This window comes from Necator americanus, chromosome I, assembly GCF_031761385.1.
Source record: "Necator americanus strain Aroian chromosome I, whole genome shotgun sequence".
Classification (NCBI taxonomy): Eukaryota; Metazoa; Nematoda; class Chromadorea; order Rhabditida; family Ancylostomatidae; genus Necator; species Necator americanus.
The window spans coordinates 19,339,014-19,356,438 of record NC_087371.1 but is presented as its reverse complement, the minus strand read 5'-3'; the positions used below and the strand labels follow the sequence as shown (position 1 = coordinate 19,356,438).

Genomic DNA, 17,425 nt, shown 5'->3' with positions numbered 1-17,425 from the left:
CTCCTTCTTTATGGAAGGTATCAGTCGTATACACATACATACGTATAGATACCAAGACCTTTCTTTCGAAGGGAAACCAGGAGCTCATTCGAGATGGAGAGTATTAATGAAAAGATAATAATCCTTCTGAGATATAAAACAAGAAACATCTCTTTGAAGGGAGCGGAGGAGAGATTGAGTGACTGAGAGAAAGCAAGAAAGAAAGAGATCTTAACGATGTTATCATACATCTGTAAGATCTAAAATAATCCTACGATGAAGGGTGTTTGAGATACTAGAAGGAATCAATGTTCATGTTTCTAGAGGCAGCAGCAGAAACATCCACTAAACAAAGGAGGTTAGACATTGAAGCAATCGTAACAGCTATGAAGGAAAAAAGTGCGTTTGTGCGTTTTTCTTAAGGAAATGTGTGGTGCGGAAGGGAAGTTTCAAAAAGCTCGCGATCGCACAACCTTGCAGTACTATTATTTCCATTGATTACTATCCATTCACTATTTGCATCTACAACGCAATATAATAAACGCAATAAAAATGCAATATATGCGACAAGGATCCTACAAAGTGAACGAGTAGTTCTAACGGAAAATTTAATCAGAAAATAAGAACTTGAACAGATTTGAAAAAAGGGCGGAAGTTTTCTTGAAAGATGCTGAACACGTCGCACCGATCATTTCACCATAGTGACTGGCTATTTCTGCAGTAGGTTCTGGAAGCGCTCCCGTTAATGCAAAAAGCGGTTGTCTATAGGACATTTTTCTTGGAGGGGTGTTTATAGATTGGTGGAATAGATTTCGAATGATTGAGGACTTCCTTCAACAACTTCTAATTACCCGAGCAGGAATTCAGCTTCCTACCAACATTTTAGTAGCGCAGATTGCACATTACTAACAGCTGCCAGCAAGCATCGACTGACCGAGGCTCAAGCGGCACGGTCCCCAGCTGAAACCGCTTGAAACAAAGCCAATCAACCCATCAAAAGCTCGGCACCACTCCCAATTAGTTGGGCGAGAAGCCGACGCGAGTCATCCGAGACCTCCGCGTGTGCTGCTCAGAAACTCACGGTGGTGTAATATGAGGAGAAACAGCGCAGCGAGGAGGTAGGAGAGGCGAGAGAAGCACGATGGTGTGAGAGGAGGGCGGCAGACTGACGGCCCGCCGGCCAGCTGGTCGAGCAACGACGAGCCTCATCGTCCCTTACGAGAGAGCCGTCCGATCGTAGAGCACGAAGCGACCCGCGATGGCCGCCATCCGAAGCGGTCTGCTCGACGTGCTCGTGCAAGGAGAATGGCATCGCGTGCATGCGACACTCGATCCAACAGCAATCACTCTACAGGTTAGTTCAGTCCAATGGTTCCTTTGCTGTTTGTTATTTCCGGTTGAGGTGAAGGGGGAATGCACATGAACATTTCGGAATTCTTTCAAATTTTTCGGGAATTCGATCTGCAGTTTTTGCAGCACAGCTCCTTCAGTCAAAATTTGAATAAAAAACTACTGAGTCTACAACCCATCAACTTCAAGAAGAGACAAAGGTAGTAAGAAACGAACTTTTGCTGTACGTGATAAATACCATGAAACTCACCTATATAATTAACATTTTCGTCTATGGGGGGGGAGAGATAAAAGCGGTGTGATTCAGCTTACTCAAAGGCATGGTATTAAAAGAGGTTGCTGTTTCTCGTCACAGTGCAATGCATACTCGAACAGAACGTAAGCATCACCTGTAAACTGTTAGTCAGGGGCAGCTTGCTGTAAATAGGGAATTCTCGGAAGGAAATAGTCGTGAGCGTCGACGCGTAAACAAAGAAATTTGGAACAAGGAAATTTAACAACTAACGAGATGAAGATTTTCCCGAGCAAGCATTTGCTGATATATTGTGGGGATGATATCGATTTCGGTTCTTGCGAAGACGTTAGAGAAATTTTCTTTAGAAGTGAACTACGTGAAGTCGATTATCTGATTTGTCTACATAGTTCTATATGAGTTGACTTTGTCGTAAATACCTGCACAACATTGCTAATGCGTTGCTACAACTGATTAGAGAGCTCTTATTTTGGATTTTGAGGAAACAAGCGAAAAGAAACTATTTCCCATCCCGTTTTGGTATTTTTTGTATGGCATCTTGTGCTCTCTATTGAGGAAAAAAGTACAAATGTTAGGTAGATTGCTTCATTGCATGCATAATATCCCATACAAAACGTCATTTTGGCCCTGTAATTTGTACAGCTTTCAGGTGGAACATAGCTAAAGTAACTAGCTGTAAATATACTTTTCTTTGCAGATAGAAGCAGAACCACAGTTAAAGTTCTAAATGGATATCAAATTACAGATTTAGAGACACTAACAAAGAAGGAGTCCCTAGGCAAAGATTGTGTTCCTCCTTTTAGAAACAAGTTGGGAGAATCCGGTAATTTCAAGGAATTTGTACTGATATTGGAGATTTCACTTTGAAGTCCTCCCTGAGACCGACAATTTATTGACAGAAGCGACGATGACGCATCGAAGATGTCAGTTACTTCGCAATAAAAATTCTACTCATTAGATATGAGATATGCTAGTTGGAAACCCAAAATCACTTTTACAATTTAGTGAATCTACCGCTTATTCTTAGATTTCATTAATCTATTATTACTAACCGATCTTCTAAATTTTAAATGAATTTTTTGCTCTAAAAGACAAATTAAAAATTCAAGAAAGCTACAGAAAGGGATGCTCTCTCCAAATTTCAAAGAATTGCAGAACCCATCAAAACAATGGAATATTTACTCCTATAATATTAGACTATCAGATTCAGGAAGCTAGAAAACCTCATTGAAAGAAACAAGGAAAGATTTCGGACAAGGCTCAGCGTTCACCAAAAATTAACTAAATTAAAATTTACTACAAAATTATGAAATAAATGCAATATCGGAATTCCATAGATATATGCAAGCGATAATTGGAATGTCAAACAGAAGAATTTGTGTTCTATAAATTGATAGAATTCATGGTACATATACTCCAAGAGCGTGAAGTCGAGTAACACAAGAATCAATGGAATATGTTGTGAACAAAACATTAATAAGGACCCCAAACCCATCTATTCGAACTTACTTTTAGGCTATCGAAACCGATCAGAATCAGGAGCTGGACGCTGAGAAACGAACTGTGCGCGTGGTGAAATATGACGGCAACGGTCTCGGGATCAGCATCAAGGGCGGTCGCGATAACAACATGCCAATAGTTATCAGGTCAATGCAAAGCAGATTCCGCACACACTTTTTCAGAAAGGCTAATGTAGTGTATTACAGTAAGATTTTCAAAGGAATGGCAGCAGACCACACCGGTGAGTTGTTTGTTGGCGATACAATCCTCGCAGTGAACGGCGAGTCGCTCATCGACGCTACGCACGATGATGCCGTACGTGCATTGAAAAGAGCAGGAAGAGTAGTGGATCTATACGGTAGAAAATCACTGTACTTTCGTTTGTTCTTTGCTCTAAAATTCATTTGAGTCGTTTTCAGTTCAATACAAAAGAGATGAGCTAGTCAGACGCGACAACATTGTTGAAAAAATTGAGTGGGACGATGATACTCGAGACCGAATCCGTGCCATTGGACTAAAATTAGCATATGTGGCTCGGGCTGGAATAGATGCAGATGCCGAAGGAAGGATTTTCGAGGTAGTAAAGAAGTACTGTTTAAAGTGATATCGTAGCGGTCCTCTCATCATAGTAGGGAAAAAGTAGGGAATCTAGCATATAGTTGTTTTCCTTATTTTACACAAATTCTCAGATGAGAAGCCCCTCTGGGCGCTATGCACTCGCTTTTCGATGCATTTCCTCAGTTGAAGCAGACTCGTGGTTTGAAGCGATTCATGGATGTGCTAATGCGTTACTTACCCAAGCTCTTGCACAGGTGAACTCCTGTCAACGTTTTACATCAGAAATAATTCCCTGACAAGAAAAACAGCTAGTGTACAAGAGTAATTTTCAGGTTAATCTTATGCTTGGAGGACATCCACAAGTACGAAGAATGGGATGGGTTGCTGAACAAGTATGTGTACTATGGTTTATTATAGGAATAAAACATTCGAGCTTATATTTTGAACGATGTTTTTTTTAACACATTATGTGTTAAAAAAATCAGAAATGAGAAGTACCAACCGATGAAAGCGAAGTGGAAGGAAGGAAATTGAACTCGAAACTTAGAAAAAAAAAAGACTAAAAAAAAGGCTGCTCTGGAAATTGGCCAGATTCCACCAAGCAAAGAATTGGATAAACGAACACTATTCATCCTTCCACCCAGTTTACAAATTTTACTTAGAAATTTTACAAATTTTAATTAAAAAATAACAAATGATTACTTAGTTTAGGTAAACGAAGATGGCATCATTATGTGGAAGCCGAAATTTCTCACCCTTACCCAGAATGAACTACTATTTTACGAAGCAGTGCCACAACTCAAAACTGAATGGGCAGAACCTCGAATAACACGGCCACTAGTCGCAACAAGGGTTGTGCAGACAACATCACGAACAGCACCCGTAATGAAAGGTAAAACTAGTTAATTTGATGGAAAAATAACTCAATAATCTCAATGAAGAATTACCAGGAATTTTTGAAGCGCACAAACATCTAATTGGGAGGAAATTTATTTTTAAGGTTTATCCGACGTTATATCTCTGAGGATACGAACAGGAACACAGAACGGAGTCCGTAGCCACACACTACGAGTAGAAACTCATGCTGATCTTGCCCAATGGGTGCGAGCAATCGTTATGGGCACCTATGAAGCGTGCTCCGAAACTTCGCAGGTAAGCATACTGCGATGCACTGTTATCTACCAACAAAAGATGAAACAAATGGAAGCGAGTGTACAGAGCAGCATCATTAATTTGAGAAATGGAAATAGGAAACCTTCGTAATTCGAAACAACATCCACCAAAAGCAAACAGTACTTGAGAGAAATGAAATAGGAAGAACAATGAGAAATTCCGGAAGAACTAGACACGGTAAAGCAGTACTGTATTTCAAGGTTACATCGCCTTGTATATGGCGAGGCGAAAATTGTGAACTCGTAGTTAATTTGGACGCAGGAATATCACTTACGGGACCGACCAGAGAGGTACGGATTTCGCGTAATAGCGAAAAGGTAGAAATCATTCTTGAAAAAAACGAACCTGTTCAGATACTATGGCAACACCCTTTCGAATCTATACATGCGACAGGTGACGACGGTGGTCGTTTTCTATGGATCGACTTCGGTCCTCCGACTGGCGAACAGGTATAGTCGCACTTCACCCCTAACGAATTGTTCATTCAATTAAAAGCACTGTGTCTGTCGAAGTAATATGTTATATTACACCGCTGCAACAATGGTTTAAGATAGACGTAAAACATGATGACTACATGACTAATCAGGTTAAGGAAAAAAAAAAAGTACAGAACATTTATTGAATATAACCATAACAATTAACAACAATTCAGGAACTGGATCTCATAACCTCAGCAAAACCGATAGTTTTTATTCTGCACTCCTTCCTTGCAACAAAAGTCTATCGACTAGGTCTCTACGCTTGACAACACAGTGAGTTGAAGCAAAATTTATAGCAATGGTTCTCAGTTCTGTGGTGCACCGTAGGCGTCTGGCATTCGTTCGATGGAGAATCTATGTCCAAGAATATACATAATCGGAACTCCGGGGATTTTCCGTATCCTTCGTTTCAAATCACGGTCACAAGTAGCAACAATATAGCATTTATGCTGAAAAACTCTTCTTTTGCAGAAATCCAACTACGAAGAACTGGAGTCAACAATTCTTTGCCAAATCCATAACATTCCTTCAAACAATCCAAGAACTCGGTGATTGACTTAATTTGGAAAGGTCCCACCATATCAGCTCAGTCGGTCGTCCCTCGCTTGAGTGGACACGAAACGTTGTTATTACTTGTACTAGAGAGAGATTAGCTGTTATTTCACATACATCAGATTTTATTCAAATTACCGGTCATTATAGAGTATTTGCTGCAGTGTCTATAAAACATTATAATCGTTTTGAATTGTGTCGAACGCATTGGATTTCTAGGCTGACTCTGAAGTGTTTGAAAAGAAAAGTTTGTTCGAATTACTAGTTACAGGTTAATTATGTTAAATTAATTACGGGTTATTGAAATGGTAGGAAGTTCCGATTCAAAAAATTTCACATAATTCTGGACGTCTAGTCGATCTAGCCATTTAGTTGCCAGTTACTAACTCTCCGGTACAGTGTAACTTAGGACCATGAAAACACAAAGAAAAATAGAAGACTAAAGTATGAAAATAGATAACCACAGTTGCTATGAAGTAACTTAAATAGTCACTGATATATCATGATATTCGTTTTTAAGTGTGTCATGAAGTCTACGATGACAACCTATCCATCAAGACGTAATGTACGATCAAATCTGGAGACTATGCTAATTCATGCAGGAGTACATATCTATTCTTAGAAAAATGAACGAGCGACACATTAAATCCAGGATAACACGAGAAATACGGGCCACCTAATTGTAGGAATGCCAAAATAGCAAAATGACGACAAAAATAGACAAAACCTGAGTAACTCGCTGCACAAGGCAATCATCTGCGTAGATACCCTTATGGTCACATTTCAAGCGTTGAAATCTAGCATCCTTTATCACCTTAAGAGCGATTTTAAATCGTCGACCAGCTTTTTCTAGTTCACCCATTACGCAATCCGTGATGTAGGGGATGGCTGAAAATGGCAGCATCAAAGACATTGATAGCAATAAGATTGCATGAATAATGATAATCGGAACCACTGACTATGGGCATAGAGACAATCACGAAATCCCTGTATAACATCCAATCTATTTTTTACGGCAAAGTTCACAAAGTTGGTGTCGACAAGAACATGAAATGGTGGACCGAGTTGATTGTTGAATTTAAGAAACATAGCTGATGAGATCTTCGGCCTAAAGCGACGAGAAATGTCCTTACATATGTAGCAATTATCAAACCACTTCACTTACGCATGCTTTATTTTGAGCGCTTGTTCATCCTCCTTCTTCTCGCGGATAATCCTGTTTTCTTCCTTACTGAAAGAATGGTTAAAGGCAGCATACCACGAATCTGGTGGTACGGACTTCAGGTAGAGTATCTGTGTACGGGGTAGTAGATTATGGAGACCGGGGTGTTTCCGCTCCTCTCTCCTCTTACTCATCTTACTGCCTATCGGGGCAGTCCGAATTGATTTTCGACGAATCGCAGGGCGGAGGCGGCGCAAGAGCTGGAGCGTTACAACAGATGGCGACGTACAAAACAGTATTCTGGAGGCGGCCGTTTGCAGTGATGCAGGGAGAGATGAGCGGAACTACCCCCATTTCCATAATCAACGACCCCGAATACGTATACTCCACCTGAAGTCCGCACCATCTCAGATTCATGGTATGCTGCCTTTAAAGTTAAGGTCCAATAATGAAAGGCAGAATAACATGAACACCAATCAGCACCCAGACAAAAGGTGAGATCCTCATGGTTGGAGTAGAGTCAGCGGAAAGTAACAATATTTCCAAATGGGGGAACTCACATCCTGCTGTCTGTCATTCTAAGCGTTTTCATCTTCCTGGAAATCTTCGCCGCTTTCTTCACCTTACCCATTTTGCTCTGAAAAGCAACAGAACAGTGTTAAAACATGGGAGATTCTACTCCGCGTAAAATGGCAGAAATGACACCAAGGACCAGCTGTCTACAGGAGAAATGGAGGAATGGCGTAGGTTAAAATGCATGTTCCCTACTACAGACACTACACCACTTGTTGCTGTTCAATGGTTGAATTGAGGGGCAAATCAAATGAAGTAGAAATTAATTAACATAGTCAGTATGTTAGAGTTTGTTTGGTTCAATCGTAACGTTTTCAATCGTACCGAAAAGAAAGTGTATGTATGGCCCCCAGGAATTGTTAGAGTTGGGAATTTCGGAAGTAGGTAGAACAACTTTGGGTTTGTGAATATGAATATGAATATATGAATTTCGAAATTTTTTTAAAGTAAAATATAGTTGGGGGAACTCAACACTACTCGAAGTGTATTTCGGAGTACAAGACATTCATACAGCACATAAAGTGTTCCTAGGTGACAAGATTGGATTGCGGAAGAATCATCTCAGGCCTTTTTTGATTTCGTTGAAAGCACTTCATGGTACGAGCTAGTTATTCGCATCTAGTAAGCCAGTTTGGTGAAGTTTAAGATAGACAATTTCAACTCTATCTTCTTTTTTTCTCTTAGTAGCTTTAGCCTACATGTCATAGATCCTCTAAGACTGATGTTTCAGCGCCCCGACTGACTCCGCTATTCACTTCCAGCGTCGAACCGTCGATTGATGAACGTTCGCCTCGTCAGTTGGGAAAGTCATTTGTCACTTGAAGGCAGCGTATCACGATTTTGACTTAATGAACGAACCGCAGCGAAAGCGTAGACTCCGGGTAGTGGATTGCGGAACAGAGCGTGGTTTCGGTCATCTTTCCCCACTAGTTCCTATGATGTACGTTAGAATGCGCCGCCATAGAAATCACACTGGGTCCCACAATCTACTTTCCAAATTTACGTCTTTGTTGTGGTTGTTTGTTTGTCTTCAAACTACATTTTACCCATTTGTATACAAAGAAATCGAACTATCAGTGGAAAGCAGTGACCAAACATAGCAACTAAACTATTCAGAAAAGTTGTAACAACTAAATGTGCAACAAATCCAACGAACGGGTTCTAATTTCTTTTATTAGATATTCTTAACAAAAACAGTAAAAAAGAACATATACAACGTTGTGAACGAAATCTCAACTACTACTTTTTTCCTCACTTTCATCGTCTTTTGGTGCCACTGAAAATAAAATATATAGAACAAACATCCTCTAGCGCTTGCTACATTGAAAATAAACTTGAGTATGAAAAGGAGGTAAATCTTTACTTTTGAAACATTTTGTCCGCATCGCACATTCCATGAATGCCAATAATTGATCCGCACATGCTCCTGCCTCTAACTCTTCTTCTGTAGCAGCTTTTTGACAAGTAATAGCTTCTCTGTAACCAATGAATACGCACAAGGTTCCCGCAACAAACAAAAGCAAGAAGCAAAGAGCACCTAAATTCATATCCACAGGGACTGGCTACGAGGTGACCAACACAGTGACACTCGAAATTGACAGAGCCGTCGGGTTTTGTAGGTCCTGAAGAGCTTGAGGCCATCCAATCATTATGACTTCAAAGAAAAGGCATGCAAATTCTCGAATGCAACTAAGTACCTGGGTTATTTGAAGGATAGACTTCATTTGGATCCATATCAGCTATTCGTTGGACGTAATCATCAGTGATATCTGACCAATACTCGCTTTCGCTTAGATAAAACACCTAGAAAATATGAATTAAGGCAGGTGACAAACATCTTGTTTTCCTTTCTTTTTTCCTTCTCTTCTGGCAGTTTCAAGTAACGGAAATGAAGAAAATATGCATAATCAACATAAAACTGTAATTAAAGCTGCGATTCATACGTAGATGTGGCATGCATTCAGTAAACAGATTACTCCAACTTTATTCTACAACGCTAAACGAGACAGACCTGATCTTTGCTCTCATCCTTTGCCATTTTCATGTGCTTCGCCCTGATGATACTCTTCCTTTCGTATGAAATGAAAATGAGACAAAAATGCTTCGAGATTGAAAATGAAACTCCATGGACACCAGCGACATTTGCTATTGTCCGTGATTACGGATAAAATGAGGTAATTTTCATGATTGAAAAATTTAAAGCTTTGGAGTGTGCCCATAGAATTCGGCGTAGTTTCCCTGCTGAGGTTATTAGTACAGTTAAGTAATGAACATACCACGTTCAATTTTATCTGTGGAAGCTATTTGTCGGTAAGCTGTGGTCGTTCTTCCTCCTTCTTTTCCGTTCGGATCAATTCGCCTATTCTTTTTTAGGTTGTCTTTTTTTTTAGCAGCGTTCTTCCTATTTCTGGCTATCGTTTTGCTCATGCTAGGAATACATTCATCAATTTCGTTCCTCAGCAAGAAGCATGGGTTGTTGAAAGAATGGGGAAGTTTTATAAAATTCTTGAACCGGTAAGCTAATGTTTGTCATGATTCACTCTATTAGGTTGTTTTTGCAACGACAACGTTGCAAATTTGAAGGAATTGTATAGCAGCGTGTGTAAAGGAAATTTTGGATAAAGTGCAGTTAGAGAGGAGAAGAGGTGGTTGAGGTCACTGAACCGCGCTCTTATTTCTGGAAGCTCCATCTTCATTTTTTTTTCCTCTTAGTAGCTCTATCTTGCATGTCATAGATCCTCTGAGATTAACCTTTTAGGATCCCGACTAACTTGGTTATGCCATTCCATAAGTAAGAGCGCAGTTGAGCCCCCTCCCCTAACAACACTTTACACGAAATTTTTATTGTGAGGCTGAATATATTCGAATTATTGCCGTTCAACTTCCAATTGGAGATTTCAGGAACCACTCAGGAGCTTACCACTGTTTGTATTTCTGTTCATTATACGATTCGTTTTATCCCTCCATGTTCTTTAGGGTTTCAACATCCTCATCCCGGTTATAGACAGAATAAAATTCGTGCAAAGTCTCAGAGAAATCGCTATAGAAATTCCCCAGCAGGGTGCAATCACTCTCGACAATGTACAGCTGCAGTTGGACGGAGTACTATATTTACGAGTCTTCAACCCTTACAAGGTAATGCTAAATTATTCGTTTTTGAAGTTTTTCTCGCACTTATTCATTCAAGAATGGCTGTTGCAACAGGCTTCTTATGGTGTCGAAGATCCAGAGTTCGCCGTTACACAATTGGCTCAAACAACCATGAGATCAGAGGTTGAACTAGAATAAGATTCGTCTGAGCCTTTTCTGATTCAACAGTTGTTATAGGTCGGTAAAATAAACTTGGACACAGTTTTCCGAGAAAGAGAGCAGCTCAATGAAAGCATAGTTGCAGCTATCAACAAGGCGGCTGAGCCATGGGGAATTAAATGTATGCGATATGAAATTCGTGAGTTTCTCATCCGTACGTAGTTCAATTTAGACACTCACTTAGGATTAACGTTGCACGATTATGGCTCGTAATCAGGACACTCAGACATAGGTAAACCGCTGAAGAATAATGTATTGAACATTATTTCATATTTTCCTGTTGCTTCCTGTTGCTTGACGTAATCAAGGATCGGGCTCAGGGCTAACTAGTTGCAGAAAAGGTGAATCGATCCTGCAATTCTGAAGGATATGTACAGGCTCTGTTCCTCTCAATTTATGGTGGCTCTGAACTGGCTATCAGTTCTGGTAACTAAGAGTCTTCCAACCAAAACTCTGCGATTGCGTTAATTCACTAAGATCAGGAGTATTCAGAAGTGCAGGGAAGAAATCTCTTGGAACCTAAGATTTCCGAGCATTTTTGAAGATCGCGAGCAAAGTCTTGCTACAACACTGGCCCTTATTAACGTTTAGGAATGCCTTCACATTCTACAATTGCTATGTGTTGATTGCCAAGATTTTCCATTTTTAGGGGATATGCACATGCCTGCGAAAATTCAGGAAGCGATGCAAATGCAGGTATCTTCTGGTCACATGATGAATAGACTATTAATGTTATGTTATTTATTGTTAGTTAACGGTACGCCAGTTTTGAATTATGACACTTTAGGAAGTTTATATTCGTAAGATAATTTCTTCTTAAGAGCCATTGTCTTTGATATTAGGTTGAAGCCGAGCGAAAAAAGAGAGCTGCTATTCTGGAATCCGAGGGGCACCGAGAGGCTGCTATTAATCGAGCAGAAGGTGACAAGAGAGCAGCAATTCTTGCTTCAGAAGCTTTGGAAGCAGAACAAGTGGGATCTTCGATTATTTCTCCACCTTAGTGCTGTTCATAGGCGCGATAAGGAGGAGCCAGATCTTCTTCAGGTGAAGGGGATCTTGCTCATGCGGTGCATCACAAGTGATGAATATTCCTTTGAAAACTGTCCAAAAGTAAAGGGGTCTCTTCGAAAAACGTCCAAAAGTGAGGGAGATCATTCCGTCCAAGGTGAAGGGGTTCGGAGCACCGCCTTCTACTATCGCATCTATGGTGCTGCACATTAATAATTTCTTCTTTTGAGTTAATTATTTGCGTTACCGAATTTTCTTTTTGTATTTTAAATAGTACTTCAGATTAACGTCGCTCGTGGTCATGCTGAAGCACTCCGGATTAAGGCTGAGGCTCGTGCTCAGGCAATTGAAAGAGTAGCCATAGCCCTGAACCAAAAGGTCAGTCTCATATGTTAAGAAATTGTAGGTATTTTTGAACAAATAAAGAGTAATTAGGAACTTACGTATTGGCTTCTTTGGATGCGCGAAAACGCATTCCAGTGTGATCTGTTTTATAGCTTCACTATTTGAAATCCTTGCCATCGGCACTGATCAGTGATTTCTCAATAGATGATTATGCAAACGTCGCTAGACCCTAGAACCTGCGCTCTTTACGCTGCATAATTTCCAGCGGGCTATCTCATTAGGACACTGGGAAACATTTGAGAAAGATCTTCTCACCTTCACCTATTCCCTTTCTCCTTTTAACATTGAAGTGTTCGCATTTCTGCGGCACTGTAAAGCGTCGAAGATTTTCAAAGAGATCCAAACTTTCTGGTTTTTCTACGGTTATTTATTTTTCCACATCTAGTTCCTTGCCTTTTTTCTACTACTATCAGTCTTTTTTGAGAGTTTTTTTAGTAATACTTTATATTTGTATAAACTAGCCTTACTCGGGGATGCATCGGACTCCTTATCTGTTTACGAACTCTAGTTTTCGCATTTTGCACATGCAAAATGAAACATATGTAGTAACGGTTCTTGTTTTTCCGTTTCTTTCCACGAATCTGTCTCACTTGTGCATTTAATTCCTTCTACGTCCTATAATTGCTAATTGAACTCCTTCATTTTCTTGGAATGAAATTTCAGGGTGGCGATAGTGCAGCCAGTCTCACCGTTGCACAGCAGTATGTCACAGCGTTTGAGAAACTCGCCAAGGACTCAAATACAATAGTCTTGCCTGCGAATATGAGCGAGCCGAGTTCGATGGTGGCTCAAGCACTAGCACTATATGAAAATATCGGCAAGAAGTCAACAAAGCAGTGATATCATATAGAACAATGCGAGAAACGGTGTCTCTTATAATTCTGATATGTTTTTGTTCTGAATTTTATGTTGTGAAATTTATTGAATTCGTTTATTTACAAGTGTGTTAGAGTTGTTTGGTTACAAGTGCTTTGCTTACCAACTAATTAACGAAGTTGGAAAGCTTACAAAAGTGTGAAAAAGAAGAGAAGGCCACATCCAACAAAAAAAAATGTGGAAGATCAAATCCTGATATGGAACGTTCGGATGAAGTCAGGGGATCTGGAAACGACATGTTCGAATTCGGCGTAGTTAATACGATCGTCTCCATCGAGATCCGCTTCTTCGATGATCTGTAAGTAGTGGATTGTTGTCGGATGGACGTTTTTTTGGGGGTAAGTAAAACGACGAGCTTCCTAGTGCTCACTCTTTCTATGATGAACTCCACTTCTTCGTCGGTCAGTTCGTCTCGAGTTAAACTTCGAATCATTTTGCTGAGATCATCATGCCCTAGGTGATCGTCGTTGTCGAAATCTAAAGTAGTTTCGAATACCTTTTCTGGATTTTATTTTTTATAAACAGAAGATGCTACTTGGAATACTTCCAAGTGAAACTCAACGGTTTCTCAGGCGGTGCTCATTGCAAAACTCTAATTGTCAAAATTAAAGGAAATATTGTTCGAGCGAAAATAAGGGTCCGAAATATGGAAGATCACTTTTTTCAGGATGCTTAACAAAGATACCTGGTAAAAAAAAATCAGGATTACAACTGCATAACCTTAATTGCTGTATTTCGCTAATGTAATGTATGAAAGTAAAAACATCTAGTCAGGCTCTTGAAGGTGTTAATTTGTGCGCAGAATCAAATTCTTTGGATAATTGTTCGGATACATGGAACGGTTGGAAGATCCTTTTAATACAAACAAGGAAATCGGTTGGGAGCCTCAATTCGTAAAAGTTTTCAAACTAGAAAGTGAGTATGGTTGAACTTTTGCCACGAGATCGCATCGAGCACTAACCGTGAGGGAATCCTTCGGAGTAACGGAAATCTTATGGATAAATTGAGTAAATTCATTTTTGGTTAGCACTGAAGAAATTTAAGGTTGTCTCACCGTAAATTCGAAAGGCGTATTTGAGCTTCAACTGAAGCGGCGCCATTTCAGAAAACACGGAGAACATATCCAGAAAATCGTCGAAAGTCAAGTTCCCTCTGCCATCTTCTGAGAATACTTCACAAATCCTTCGTCGAAAAGGATTTTCCTAGGAAATTACAAATAGTTTTTTGGCCAAGAGTTCTGATGTCAAACAGCTTTAATTTGCTTGTAGTGCTCACCCTTAGTTCTGGCATCTTTTCTATCTCCTCAAATGTTAGCGTGACAATCGCTGGACGTGTTCCCTGCATGTTGGTGGGTACTTTCTGAGGATTTAGGGCGTAGTACCTTTTGTAGAGCCGGATAATATCTTTTTTTGTGAAGAATGTGCAGTCCTAGAAATTTGTCGTTAATTCAGCAATCTCTGGTAATCATGACGCTTTTTTTCCGAAGGTAAACTTGCAAATTTATAGTATCAAGCTTTCGTTTTGTATGCATACATAGTCGCCGCCGGAATTGTTCGACCGAGTGAAAGCGGTGCGTCTGAAGCAACCGCAGTCGTAGACGCATCGCCCTCGCTCGATTGAACGTATTCAGTGGTTACAGTATACGTTATTTGACTATTCGCATTTAATACCATTTATTTAAAGATGTAGTCATAGTCACCCAGCGAGCATTTTCTGGCACTGAGCACTTCTGGTTGTCGCACTGGCTTTGTTAAAGACAACATATCACGAAATTGAGGATGTTGGGATCTTTCCACGGATAGATAAAGTTGAAGGATCACAAGTGTCAACGCGATCGCGCTCAATTCTCGCTTATTGCCTTGAAAAACAGCATGGGAAAAAGCCTTAGCGGTCGAATTTTTCTACGAGGCACTTAGCAGCGTACTAATTCTGTGAGCTCAGGAGCACATATCTATCTAGAGAGGCAGCGTCAGCAACCCAGTGATCCTCAACTCGTTTGCAAATGCGGCTCGTTTTTTTTGAAGTTTACACATGCAGATCTCGGTCATGGTCAACGAATTATTGGGGTCATAGTCATCTTTTTTTCTAGTTACGAAGCAAATGAGAAATCATTAATGCTATCAAATAAATTACCTGGTACTCGTCTAGTTGTTCTCTGCTGAATACCGCACCTTTAGAGAACAAATTCAAGTCGGAAAGCGAACTTCCACTATTTCCCATGTGGACAGTTGCAGTAAGTACTGTAAAAATTGCGTACACCTTCAAATGCTGCTGCATATTTGAGAGAGAATAGAGCAGAATAATGATTGAGGAGAATCTCTGCATTTGTGGCCCTAGCAGCTCGAAAAACGAAGTAAAAATTGCCGTAGACCTGTTGGTTGCAGGAGAAAATAAGCACGTAATTGTATTGTATCGTGAAAAAGATGGATCCATTGAGGTAAGAAAGTAATTCACGCTAGAGGAAGAAATCTATTATATGTGTGAAATGAGATGTGAGGTGCGAAACTGTAGTGGCAGATTTTTTGATCTGCTCTCAAAGCTTTTGAACGTTATTTTTGAGATATATTAGAAAGGATATGGGGTAAGATCTTGTAAAAAAAACCCAAAATAATATACACATGGTTTAAGATTGTCGTGCTCTGGAACAAAAGTTTGCATCGCCGGAATTGGGGCACAAATTTTTACTTCGTCAGCTACCTCCCTGGGAATAAACTTAGCAGTTAATTCTCCAGTCAATCTAATTTTCTGATATCATTAGGGAAAGTCTTGAAAAACGAAAGTGTTGCTCGAACTGTCGTCGAACACTTTGCTATTTCCAGTACTGAAGGATTTAAGGACCTGCGAGAGCACCAAATAGATTGGGTCTGATGCGAATAAGTAGCGTAATTCTGGCGCCTTCTATTTTACGTGGAGAAATTTCTTTCGTGAAGGAGACATTTGAACAGACGAAGTGCCGATAAACATGCATTAATTTCCGATAAGCCTATTGGATTCCAGAACACGGTATGAAATCTCTGGAGAATCCACACACAACGCATACGATGCTCATGAAATGAAAACCACAAAGCCAGGAAAGAGGTCAGCAGTAAACGTCAGTGGGGCTGGATCGATACGCCACAACAACCGGGAGGTTTAAAGCTGGCGGCGGGCAGGAAGTGAGCCAGCCGCACTTCCCTCCCACCGGCGGTCGTCGTGGCCGACCTGCCCTGGGGCTGATGCAGAAACGATGCAGGGAACTGCAAACTTCTACACGCTAGGCCAAAAATGAATAGTCATATATTAAACGGAAGAATGAAGATTTAGATTTCTGTCTGAAAGATGTTTGCGGATGAATCTCACATAAACTTGTTTGCAGTATTTCTTATTGATCACACTTCTATTTTATGATTTACAAAAATTCTATACGAATTTTCATATACGATGCATTTTTTATGCGACTTTTTTTGCGTATTTTTAAGAGTGTGAAAGATTTCTTGGGCGGCCTGCTCTTTCGAGGTTTTGTTCTTTAAAACAAGTTTTTTTTTGGTGAGGTATGTACTTCAATTCTAGGTTTTCTTCTCGAATACTTCCTTAAACAGCACATATAATTCTTTGGAATAAGTAACAATAGTGGAGGCAGAGCTGGTTTTGCAACTAAATATCAAAATTTTACCTGAAGTCTGCCATGTAGTTCCCTCAAAAGAGCAATAACATTTTGACAAGGAAGAAAATATTCTTTTTAATCGTAGTTGGAATGGTAGGCGTCGAAGGTGGGAAATACCGTTATTTTACTGTTTATTGTTTTGTTTTATTCACTGTTATTTGCTCTTTTTTCTTTCAAAGTGGTTGGATTACCTTGTCCCGGTCATACTGTATCATAGTTCAAAAGAACTTATTACTTAATAGGTTTTTTTTTACGAATTAGTCAGTTTTATTTGAAGCTGCTTACTGTATAGATATAGGTATAGAATATCACAAAGTTCGGGGAATTAAATTATATGTGCGCTGAAAATGTATTCTATTGAATATCTCCTTGCATTAGTCACTGTGGCAAGAACAGGATGGTTACGGAGCCTCTACAGGATAGAAAACAAGGCCTTTTGATAATAATACTTGAACAATTGAGTTCTTTTCCGTTTTCTTTCCCTCATTGAGATTTTAGGATGCCTAAACATGAAGAACCGTAATGTAGTTTCACGTTACCCAAACTTTCGAAAACGTCTAGAATTGTTCTAAGAATAATCGGGAAACGTCATGTGAAACACGAAA

General features: G+C 39.9%; 5 protein-coding genes across 5 annotated transcripts; 2 read left to right on the top strand and 3 right to left on the bottom strand.

Annotated features, from left to right (window-relative positions):
• Window positions 1–1,237: 1,237 nt before the first annotated feature.
• RB195_006194 (uncharacterized protein) lies at window positions 1,238–5,558 on the top strand (the record flags this gene model as incomplete). The annotated part of the gene is made up of 11 exons (XM_064179131.1): window positions 1,238–1,333; window positions 3,098–3,228; window positions 3,289–3,440; window positions 3,502–3,659; window positions 3,772–3,894; window positions 3,973–4,032; window positions 4,352–4,532; window positions 4,641–4,792; window positions 5,014–5,103; window positions 5,167–5,262; window positions 5,466–5,558. The coding sequence occupies 11 exons, from the start codon at window positions 1,238–1,240 to the stop codon at window positions 5,556–5,558; spliced, it is 1,332 nt and encodes a 443-aa protein (XP_064036115.1).
• A 39-nt stretch (window positions 5,559–5,597) lies between these two features.
• RB195_006193 (uncharacterized protein) lies at window positions 5,598–7,637 on the bottom strand (the record flags this gene model as incomplete). Its single annotated transcript, XM_013451154.2, has 5 exons — window positions 5,598–5,741; window positions 6,572–6,732; window positions 6,804–6,952; window positions 7,010–7,075; window positions 7,567–7,637. 5 exons carry the CDS (start codon window positions 7,635–7,637, stop codon window positions 5,598–5,600), a joined length of 591 nt encoding a protein of 196 aa, XP_013306608.1.
• A 1,174-nt stretch (window positions 7,638–8,811) lies between these two features.
• Window positions 8,812–9,623, bottom strand: RB195_006192 (uncharacterized protein; the record flags this gene model as incomplete). Its single annotated transcript, XM_013451155.2, has 5 exons — window positions 8,812–8,855; window positions 8,943–9,055; window positions 9,117–9,201; window positions 9,277–9,382; window positions 9,591–9,623. The coding sequence occupies 5 exons, from the start codon at window positions 9,621–9,623 to the stop codon at window positions 8,812–8,814; spliced, it is 381 nt and encodes a 126-aa protein (XP_013306609.2).
• A 222-nt stretch (window positions 9,624–9,845) lies between these two features.
• RB195_006191 (uncharacterized protein) lies at window positions 9,846–13,141 on the top strand (the record flags this gene model as incomplete). Its single annotated transcript, XM_013451156.2, has 9 exons — window positions 9,846–9,889; window positions 9,970–10,093; window positions 10,556–10,714; window positions 10,784–10,852; window positions 10,907–11,027; window positions 11,538–11,584; window positions 11,731–11,859; window positions 12,179–12,274; window positions 12,965–13,141. The coding sequence occupies 9 exons, from the start codon at window positions 9,846–9,848 to the stop codon at window positions 13,139–13,141; spliced, it is 966 nt and encodes a 321-aa protein (XP_013306610.2).
• A 221-nt stretch (window positions 13,142–13,362) lies between these two features.
• On the bottom strand, window positions 13,363–15,397 carry RB195_006190 (uncharacterized protein; the record flags this gene model as incomplete). The annotated part of the gene is made up of 5 exons (XM_013451157.2): window positions 13,363–13,473; window positions 13,548–13,654; window positions 14,232–14,379; window positions 14,453–14,605; window positions 15,311–15,397. 5 exons carry the CDS (start codon window positions 15,395–15,397, stop codon window positions 13,363–13,365), a joined length of 606 nt encoding a protein of 201 aa, XP_013306611.2.
• Window positions 15,398–17,425: the final 2,028 nt, after the last annotated feature.